At 29.9% G+C, this 11968-nt stretch overlaps 1 protein-coding gene and 1 non-coding gene across 2 annotated transcripts; both read right to left on the reverse strand.

The window, feature by feature from the left end:
* Nucleotides 1-6728: 6728 nt before the first annotated feature.
* On the reverse strand, nucleotides 6729-8349 carry LOC114164560 (RNA-binding protein 1-like). The gene is given in 3 exon segments (XM_028049278.1): nucleotides 6729-7733; nucleotides 7736-7868; nucleotides 8013-8349. Coding segments are annotated over 3 exon segments (1110 nt in total). The 5' UTR covers nucleotides 8247-8349; the 3' UTR covers nucleotides 6729-6990.
* Nucleotides 8350-10923: 2574 nt separating this feature from the next.
* Nucleotides 10924-11013, reverse strand: LOC114164939. The gene has a single exon (XR_003599673.1). It is a non-coding gene; the product is annotated as a small nucleolar RNA snoR8a (small nucleolar RNA).
* Nucleotides 11014-11968: the final 955 nt, after the last annotated feature.

Below are 11968 nucleotides of genomic sequence, written 5' to 3' on the forward strand. Positions count from 1 at the left end.
TTAAATATTTTATTTACATTTTTTTCAACAAAATTATGTGAATAAAGTTGTCGGTGACGAAATAATCCTTTTAAACTAAAAGATGATTGGGATCAAACATCACAAATATGCGCTGTGTAAACATGTAAAAAGTACGGAGATAATGTATTTTCCTAATGAATCCTTCTTCAGACCACCCAGAGAAATTGGTCTCATTAAGTTCGTCACACCATATGCAACATTCCACAAGCTACTATACATTCACAACTTATAAATAGGGTATATAGTTGGAAATTTTCTTAGGATTACATGTGAACGTTTTAATTTACGTTAGTATTTTTTTTCATTCATATGTGTTATTGTTTTTTCTTTTATAAGTGAATCTAATTATATTTCACTTGAAAGTGCTACATAAGCATAATTAAATCCCTTGTTTTTATGTTATAATAAGAAACTACTTCAATCTTTTGTTAAATTATATTTTATATAACTTTTAAAAATTTTAAAAAATTATACAGTGATATTCACTTATATTTTCAAAACTTATAGTTAATTATGAAATCTTATTTTATTTTTTTGAATAAGTTACTTAAAATAAACTTTAATCTAACTCAATAGTTCAAAGGTGAAACTAAATTTATATGTATTCTGATAAGAGTCTAATAATGTAATAACAATGGGAGGTAATACAATTTATACTTAAAATTTATATTTTCCTCATCATTACAAAAATAACTTCTACAATAAGATTTAAACTTACTTTATTGTAGAGTTTATTTGATTGTTAAATTTTATCTTATACAGAGATGGTAAGTTTTGGAAATATTTATAAAATACGATTGTTGCATATCTCCTATAACATAGAAATAAGATATATTTATAATATATAAATAAGTGAAAAACTTATATTAAAATTTTTTTTAAGGTTGATTAATCCAATTTTTGTTGTACCAAATGATCCAAAACCTATTTTAAGAGAATCATGTTTGAAACTTAAAAATCTACTTCTTACTAACATAATTATGAGATGTGAAATTGGTATTTTATTTTTATTATGTAATAAATACTATAAAATAATAAATATCCATTTTGCGTTACTCTTCCGAAACCAGAAGCAATCTTACAGAAGAGTTGATAAATAGCTGTGTCTCTATTTTTCTTGTTGTCTATCTATTCTTATTTTGGTCGGTCAAAGCATCTCTTTTCCACCTTTTATTTTGGGTTAAGCTTTATTGCCCCGAATGACCAAATAATGGTGCGTTTGTTGTATGCACCGCATATTTCCCATGCTCGTACAAGGTTTTTTGCTCACATTGTTTATGCATGCAAGTTTTGGTTTCATGGTCATGGAGACAATTTTTCAAAGGGGAATGATTTGGGTTTGAAAGGTAAGTCCCAATTTGCGAGGGAAAAGAAAACAACAACAGAGAAAAGAAAAAGATTAGGATATGTGCGTGAGCACAGATGTGGGAATGATTCTTCATGCTATTATAACGAAATCATCACGAAAATAAATTCACCCTTCACTTCACACACATTCTCTTTCTCTCACTTTTGCTACAATTCATTTCTCTTCTTTCACTTTCACCAACCTTTTCAATTTGCAGCAAATGTGGTAGACTTGGTAGGTTGTGCCACACCGGTGCATTTCTGTAATTTTCATTCACACCCTTTAACACTTTCGTCCTTTTCTTTCTCTTCGTCAAAAACCCAAAAAGATAAACAAAAAGATGCCAACATCAAAATATCCTTTTTTTTTTTTTTTTTTTCTGTTGGATGTAAAATAGAAGAACGAAGAAGAGACAGAGAAAAATGTGTTTAGAACATGTATGTGATGCAGTAAATTTTTGAAGTATGTGTTATATTGTAATGCAATTTTCCTTTTGAACCCTCCCATCCCAGAACAAAGATAACCCCAAAAGAGGTATGTGTGTTTAATGCTAATGATGGTGACAAAGATATATTTTTGAAGTATGTGTGAGCATTTGTGAAATTTTGATGCTTTCCCTGTCACAAGATTTATCGAAGAAGCAAAAGTTAACAAGACAAAATTGAAAACACTGTTCAGATGCACAGAACAGGCGAAGCATGCATACGGAAGATGTTGCAGTCTCAATAATGAAGAATTCAAAGGACAGATATTCCCATGTCATTGATCAACAACAACATTATTTGATAAATAACCACATCATAACTTTCGATTCAATATTCAAATTCCAAGTTAGATATCATATTTACGACCAACTTTACTTCGTTACCTACTGCACATGTTTTCTTCAACGACGACACTCACAGCAGGCACATAATAAATACATATAATGCAAATGATTAATTTTAATTGATCAAACTAATATCCTATAACACTACAAAACAGAATTCAAATCTATAAAAAAAAATAGTTATTTAGATCTATGAAAATAAAAATAACGTCTCGAGGCCCAACCCAAAAGATTGCATGTAAAAACATTAATGAAGAAGAGTAAATGAGAATCACGAGAGATCAGAAAATCCAAAGCATCGTGGCAGAACAAGAGCTAAGGAGAGACTACGTGTAATAAAACAGAAGAATAGAAAAACACAAAATTGGATTATGAGATCAGTGATAGGTACCCATCTAAGTGTAGCCTCTGCCACCATATTTGCCCAGTAAATTGGTTTAGTTTTACGTAAACTAAAAACATATTTAAGTAAAAAAATATATATATGAAAGGGATTGATGAAATATATTTAACAAAGGAAATAAATTGCTATGAAAAGATTAAATTTAGAAAAAATTTATGGAGTGGTGTTATGAAAGAAATAGTAGAAGCATAGAAAAGTGTGTGGTGAAGGTCAACTGTGGCGGATCTATGAAAATGAATAGATATTAGAGTGTTGTTGTAGCTGTGTGATTTGACAATTGAAACCTCTTTTTGGCGACGGCTAATGCCAGACCTCATTTCATGCATTTATTCTTTTTTTCTCTTTAATCGTTATTTATATTAATTATTTCTGTTATGTTACGTTGCGTGTGCAACTACAATGCCTTTCTTACGACTTTTTACTAAAAAATTATCTCAACCAAATTTACAATCAATTCAATTGAATTGGTTACATCTTGAATACGTTACTATTATTCTCATATCCAATAAATTTTTATACATATTTTATATTTATTATTTTACTTTTTAGTCCTTTTCTTTCTATATAAATATAAAAATTTAAAGTATCGCTAAAAATGAGTTATGAACCGATGCATATATTGTCAACAAATATATTTTCCTTTCAATATTTTTGTTTCCTCTGACCTTCCAAACCCTCTCCATTCACCATTCAATTTAGGTTAACTCTTTAAAATGATATTTTGAAACAGTTATTTTTTAAGAGATTATATATCAGTTATTTTTTAACACAAATAGGTCAAAACTGTATCAAGTATTTATTTATTTATTTTTAATTCAAGAGAATTAGTGAGTTGGTAAATGAATTCGATATGAATTAAACTCATGTCGTATTATAATGTAATAGACATTGCAATCTACATTGATAATCTAATTAAAAAAAAGTTAATAACTTACATGTTATAAATTAATCCAAGAACTAAATTGTATATTTTTATTTATTTTATATAGGACAACTTCAAACCAAAAAAATTGTATAGTAACCTTGACTGATGTTATAGGATAGAGAGTGAAGCAAGAAACCTTTTCATAAAGGGAAGGACAACTTAATATCTGTTTTGAAAAATAACTCTTTTACAACCACCATTTTCGTAAACAAAACTTTTAAGAATCTACTCTGATAATAAAATTTTATATTTGTATAATAATAAAATATAAATGAAATTTAAAAAATAAAATGACATTATATATAATTGAAGCTCTATACCTTAACAGACAACGGCCAAGAGAGTCACCCAATGCCAAAATTTCATTTGTACCTCCGTTTTTTTCTTCTTACAACTCCAAAAAAAATATTTTTGCCACTCATTTAAATTATATTAAAAACTCCAAACAATTAATCGCCCACTATTTTTTTTTTCCTTCCATGAGCACGTCTCATATTTCCTTCCACAAAGAATAAATTTCAAGGAAAAGCCAAATGAAGAATGGATGAAAGCCTAAATAAATTTAACTGTAGTGAACTGATATGAATCGTTTGCTCTGGATTACAAACTTGTGAACTGATATGAATCGTTTGCTCTGGATTACAAACTTGAAAGAGAATAAAACATGAGCGATAACCCCAGCTCTTTTGTCAAATACCTTCCGGATAATCTATTTCTTAAGTTTTTTTCTAAATGTATTTTGGAATGTCAATTTTCGGTCATTTTAAATCAGAGAATATATTTTAGAATGTACATTTCAATCTTTTGAATTATGTAATTCAGAAAGTAGTTTTACATTTAGAAATATGTCTCCATGATACATATTATAGTATGTACATTTATAATACATTTTTGTATGTACATTTCGAAAATTTGAAAATATCTTTTTGAATATGCATTATGGAATATAATTTTTTGTTTTGTTTTGAATTGTATAATTCAAAAATTACTTTTAGATATGAAAATACATCCTAAAATATACATTCTAGAATATATTTTTTAAATAAATTTCAAAATGAATATTCAGATCCAAAAATAATATTCAAATTACATTATCTGGAATTTCATTAAAAAACGATAAATTATACGTTTTTTATATAATACGAATGCATATAATTTGGGTTTTATGAGTATTATAGTGATGCAAGGAAAAGAAAGGAAGGTGCAAGAAGAGAGAGAGCCCTCAACTTCCTTTCAAATTAAAAGAAAAAATATCCTTGAAAGCTTCATAAAAAGTTACAACCTTTTCAGTCATCCTGACCTCAGAGATTGACACATACTATGACCATAACAAATGAAAGAATCTTTGTGCAATTATCACTTCCCGATACCCTTTTATAAAATGCAACAAATTTAAAATGAGATCCTCTCTAACAATATCTCAGAAATATTATCTTTACTACTTATCAGTGTTAAATATTCATTCCTCTCGACTACATAGATTGACACAAAAATTTGTTTTTCATGCACTTTTACATACACAAATAGGCTTTTGTTAAAAATTATGTTAATACAGATTAATAGGTTTTTGTTCTAACCATTTTAATAATTGTTTATTAAAACTTATAATCAAACAGTTATGATATCTCACCTCAAATATATAATATAACTAAAACGCTGAATATTAAAGCCCATCTTAAAAATGAATACGAGCTTAGAATTGCAACCATTATTGGGTCTTATAGTCTGATAAAAAAACATATCCAATAATTTGTATCATTAAAATTATTAAAAAATTAGACCTTATGTTTACTTTTAACTTTTAGGAATGACGTATTTTCTTCATTTTTCATATAATTTTCTGAAACGATCAAATGGAGTTTTATTGTAAACATTTTCCATCCTTGCGTTGCGTTTGAAGAAACCCTAAAATTATAACGAAGCATATATTCCATCTGTTTTTCTGAGTTTTTCCTAACCAGAGCTATTTGACCAGACTGCAATAAAATTAAATAGCATATAAACATATCCTGTGCATTATGCATGAAAGGATGCCAAATTCTCTCCTAGCACTGTCATAAACAACCTAATCTAATTCAAAAAGAGTTCAATCTGATTGAACATCAAAATTCATAGGCTTTGTTTACGCCCAAGTTCTAAATAAACCTCACCTTAACTAGCCTCAATAACCAATTATAACAGTTTTAGAATATAAATAGAGGCATTGTTGAGGGAAATTAAATATTATAGCTTACAACTCTAAGTTGAACATGCATAACAGTTACTTCTACTTGACACAATACCAGAATACATACCAGTCTTCATGTTATTACTACTAGCAATTCTACAGTAAATAGAGATTTTATTAAATTTTAAAGAAATAAATTTTGACCTGAACCGGGACATCCTTAGGTGCCCATTTCACTTTTCCTTTCCCCCTTATGACCTCGAAAAGACTTACATAAAATGCAGTCCAAGGCTGTGTAACCGAGTGGCAAAAACAGTTAATAAAAGGTCTGCAACTGCTTCTTTCCCAACCGGTCCAGGGTTTCCAAATGCGTAATTCAGCTCAATCTTTTCAAATCATATAACGCCTTCGATTATGTTTGCCAAGGTCATAGTTATGTTTGAGATCCAAATAAAATAAAAAAATATGATGAATTAGAGAATTACACACTTTTTACCTTGTAGGAAAAACCGACTTTGCCTAATTGTCAAATATCAATATTTAAAAAAAAAATACATTGCTACTCAATTTTCTTAATAAATTGGAGCATCCCTTGAAGCATTCACATAAAATATTATGGAGACTAAATATTAACAACTTAAATATGCTTTCGAAAAAACCGGTCATCCGCATTCTATGTAAAAATGGACTAACATGAACATGAACTCAACAAAATAAAGGCACACAGAAGAAGCCAATATAACCTAGACAGCCCAGTTATATGCATGTAAAAAAAGCATTCGACCATATCCTTACTTGAATGTTGTAATAACTAGCTATCTACGAAGGAAAAACAACACCATGCTGATTCACATTAGATCAACACAAATACATGAAGGAAAAACGGCAACCTAAAAGCCAATCAAATAATGAAAAAAATAAGCCTTTCAATAAAGGAAATAGGGAAGGTGCAATAACCCACGCAATAATGACATGTGATAGTGAAGAGGGGAACAAAAAAAATTAAACAAAACAAACCAAATAGCACGCACTGTGTAAAAATATTAAAAGAGAATTAGGAGATAAGGATTTGCAAGAAAATTTTACAGATGCATGAAATCTCCATAACTAAACATGATGAGTTGCTAAACTACATGTTTATGACACATAAAAAGGTATCTTCACAAATTAAAAGTAATAAGGTCGAGTGACTAACTCTTACAACATCTTGCGAAAGAATATGCGATCTTTCACAGCCCCGAAGCAGTCAGTGAGTATTTACCTACATGAATTATGGTCAAGGGAACCTTTTAGTCAGTCAGCTAGATATTTCACCATTGCTTCCTTTGAAACTCGAAGAGTCCACAACATTCTGCTTTACACCATGATGCAATGTGGTGTTGCCTGGAACAAATCCGTTGCCAATAAAAGGTTGATCAAATTTCAAATTTGTTGCAGACCCAAGAATGCCACCATACCCCCAAGATCCTACACCACTACCTACTATTCCAATCCTACCCCCGACATACGCAATGTTTGGAACAGCACTAGCATAAGGCACCTGACATGCCTGAGGACCAGCCATCATCGGCCCGTACCAGAAGTTCCTAGAAGCATCAGACGGAATCGCATATCCGTTCCCCCCATACCCACCCATAGGGTACCAACAACCGTAAGCATTAGATCCATAGGCATATACTCCATCACTACCATACCACGGCAAAGGAACAAGACCCGGAAGCATGTTCCTAGGACTGTAAGGAGGAAAACTTTTAGGAACTCCTCTTTCACTCTTACTTCTCAATTTACTAAAACCATCATACCCATGGTTGCCCTCCTTGGGAACAGCCCTCTTGACTTCTACTTGTCTACCATTCAAGTCATGAAAACTTTTCACCATAACGCTTTGAACCGATTCCTCGGAATCAAACGTAATGAACCCAAACCCCCTGGGCCGGTGAGTAACACTGTCCTGCATCACCACAACGTCAGTTATTCGACCAAACCTCTCGAAGTATTGCTTAAACTCCTCCTCAGATATACCAGCAGGTAAACCCCCACAAAAATCTTTTTAGTCCTAACGTTGGTGTCACTGCTATAATCACAACTACTACTATAGTTAACTCCCCCTCTATGGTGTAACTGGTTTTGGTGTTGCTGTTGTTCACTCCTTGGAATTGCTTTCTTTACTTCTACCTATAGACGACAAGAAAACAGAACTGGTCAAACCAAACAACACATTAACGACATAGAAACACAAACGAAATTCAACTCACGACGGTTTCAGTTTCTTAAAGCTTGAATAAACGAGCGTTTCTGGAAAGAGGGGAAAGGACTAACCGTTCTTCCGAGAATGACATGCGTGTCTTGCAGGGCTTGATCGGCGGCGGAGAGGTCAGAGAAGGTGACGAAGCCGAAACCTCTAGGGCACCGGGTGCTGTGGTCTACGGAGATTGTGGAGTCCAAAACGGTACCGTACTTGGCGAAGTGGAATTTGAGAACATCTTCGGTGGTTTCACGAGAAATGCCCCCTACGAACAGCTTCGCTCTATCGGAATCCATCTTCAAATTCATTCTAGTCTACTGTACACAATCCCTAAATCCCCAATTCAATCACAAAAACCCCTTTCTCTGTTTCCTTTTCTCGCTCCTAACAATCGGACACTAAACTAAACCCCTTTACGTCATTGTCCATTAAATGGATTTTCTTTGTGGGCCCAAAAACCCGTTTTACCTTTTATAAGTCGTCCATATCAAAATACTGGCCCAAGCCCAAACTCTAAACGAACATTGTAAACTAATCTCAAATATACATTCTATCTTTAAACTTTAAGCATGTTCGACATAAACATATTTAATGGAAAACGGGCACTGTAACTAAATTTCAAACCTCATTTTAAATATTCGAAATTCTATAATATCTTTTAGATTTATAAAATTAACCAAATAATTGGACTTAACATTTTTCTTTCTTTCATTAATAAATTTTAATATCACTATTTCTCTGATTTGAATTACAATATCTTTTAAAATATGGCAGAAAGGGTGAATAAATAGAACATTAATTTAATATATAATTAATTTAATATATAATATATACGAATTTGATTACAAATTTTTTTTATCTTATATATAAACATATCCATATCTGATACGAGAGATATTCCGAATATTTCTCCAACTGTTCTTAAATAACAGCTTAGATTTAAAATACTATAAAGCCCTCAGTCATTTTTGATTTTTTCCATCCGCAAATTTTAATCCCGAAGAATACATGACTTAGCCTGTTTACTCTGATTTTCCATTAAATTTTTTATTTACTAATTTTAAATTGAAATACTAATTCTTTTGAATACCAAATATGCCTGAAGACAACATATTTGCTTTTACTAATTTTGTAAAAATATTATTCAATTAAGAGTTGTTCTAACCAAAACGTTTTAAGCCTGTACTCACTTTGACAATGAGATATATCTTAAGGCAATATAATATTACTTTTTAATATACATTTTACATTTTGTTTCAATTTTTATCTCAAATAATTTTGCTTTTATCTTTATCCATATTATTCATTTTGTTTAACAGGCTCTCTCTTCTATAGATTTCTTATTTTTTATGATCATTTACAAAACGTCAAAAATTTGGAAATACAATTGTATGTTCATAAATTATTTATAAAATTATAAATGTGTCTTATATATAAGGCATCCTTTCATCATAAAACTTTCCACAGAAAAGAATATTGGGACATTATGATTTAACAATACTAAGGAGGCATATATACATTCCTATTTGTCAGGTTTGTACAATAAAAAGAAAAATATATATTTTTCTTGTATTTCTATTATAATATTTAGAAATACGAAACGTAACAAAAATAAGGTAATCTTTTTGTAAATTAAAAATGAAAATTATAGATAAAATCTCCATTAATATTTTTTTTCTATTATCTTACCTCATTTTATTTAAATGTCGAACTTCTTTTTTACTTTTTTCTGCTCCTTCAAATTTATCACCCTCAATTTTTTTTTCAATTGCAAGTTTTATATATTTCTCATGTATGAGCTTTTTATTTTGCTCTTCTTATGACATTATACACGTATATTAAGTGTTAATACACATCATTTTCTGTGTACGAATTATTTTTTCTAATTATTTATGGTGAAAGTAACTTTAAAAATTAAATGTACATCAATACTATACAATAAAGAAAATAAAATATAACGACGGATAACGAATGCAGGACAATTTATTTTAACGGCAATTTTTTTCTGTTCTAGAAATTTAAGCAAAAAATAAATTGTTTACTTTTTCATTCAAAAAGTAAAAGACACATACATTAGAATAAAATAACTGAGAAATATTGAACCAACAAGAAAAATTATTAATATTTTTATTTATAACTTGAAAATAATTCAACTTTCAACCGAATTTCAAAAGAATCACCTGACGAAAAAGATATTTACTTACAAACAATTTAGTTACAAATAATATAATCAAAATATTAAATTTGAGTAACATTCATAGTTGTATAATCAAAATATTAAATTTGAATAATATTCAAAGCAGTATAACCAAAATATTAAATTTGAATATACATAGCTGTATATATTCTTATGTTTCAATAAAAACGATGATTTATACTTTCAAAATTAATTTACCATAAAAAATGATTATGTATACTTATGATAAATCGATAGAGAAAGCATTGATGATACCGCTAAAAATTAATTTAAACAAAATACAGTACAATTTGTTGAAAGGGTTCCTAGGTTATCAAAACACATTTCAATAAAACAATATAAAAAATGTATGGTTAAACACGGCATTACAATCAGAAAGATAAAAACTTCCTGCATAAAAAATCATAGACTATCCAATAAACACAGACCAAAAACTCAGTGTATATTATGAATTGGATCTAATCTAATAATGATATGATACATAACCAAATAAGTTATGTATTAAAACAAAAATTTGATGATCTAAAAGTAATTCCATTACACTTCAAAATCTAATAAAATGAGTTTTTATTGTACTATCGCGGTGTGCGTAACCCATACCTCAATTATTTAAGGTTAGAGCTTTAAACACCACTCAATCAATATAAGGAGTTGGTGAAACACAAAGCACATATATTATCAAAACATGCTCTGCAAATCATTAACCTAACTCCGCAAAAAGTGACTATCAACAAACACACAAATAAGTGAACAAAATCAAACCTTAATTGAGAAACGTATAAAAGGGGCATTGCTCATATTCTATGGGTGTAAACGTGTCTGTCATGCCATGGCGATAGCATTCAGAACGAGGAATTGTTTATAATCATCGCAGTCAACCCCTTAACACTTCTCACAGATAGAAGAAATAAATAACTATCCTACAAAAAAGAGAGACACGAATCTTCTAAGGAAGAGAACACAGCGAAGAATTGAAAATACAAGTTTGCAGAGGCAACGCTAAACGAAGTGAACAAGAACACATGAACAGAAATCACAAGAAACAACCAAAAGAAACTGAGATGCAAAACTACGAATTCTCACGCCGCGATCGGAACGAAGTTGGAGATAACTCTTAATCTGTAAACTGAGAAGTGAGGAATGGGTATTTAAAGCTGATATTGACACGCACTCAAAACCCTAACCATAACGAACCTGCTATCTTTTAGGACTTGATATAACTGAAGCCCAAGTCCAGTACAAAGCGAGCTTTTAACTATTCTCAGTTATGGGCTTCACTTAGTTAGATAACTAAGGTATTACTTTCTGTAATCCCATTTTATTTATTCACCCTCCTTTTCGGAACGGGTTCTCTTGACCCATCAGTCTGAAAAGATCCTTCACACGTTTGAATTTAAGAAATTAGATCTAGTAGATACAGTTGTACATCAGGGTGTCAAAATAATATCATATTTAAAAAAAATATTTATAAAAAATTATGTATCAGTTATTATAATTATTGGCTTCATTTTTAATGCTGGGTGAAATATCAAATTATATATTAGTATTATTTATCTCAATATACATACATATACATCTATTGTAAAATATATTATGATCGTTGTTGTATATTAATTTAATTTTACTAATTTTAACTATCAAAATATTTCGTAAATAAATTGTATATGATATTAATAATAGCTTCTCTGTAGCAAAATTGGTTAATCTGACCTCTTAAATATTTCAAATTCTAATTGAATCAAATTTTGGATTTGTAAAATTAAGTTTACCAAGATTTTAGACCGGTTATGGACGTTAGCAAATTCTCTTTTTTTTTTCTTCAGATAATATCTT

The sequence above is a fragment of the Vigna unguiculata genome, chromosome 9 (genome assembly GCF_004118075.2).
Source record: "Vigna unguiculata cultivar IT97K-499-35 chromosome 9, ASM411807v1, whole genome shotgun sequence".
NCBI lineage: Eukaryota > Viridiplantae > Streptophyta > Magnoliopsida > Fabales > Fabaceae > Vigna > Vigna unguiculata.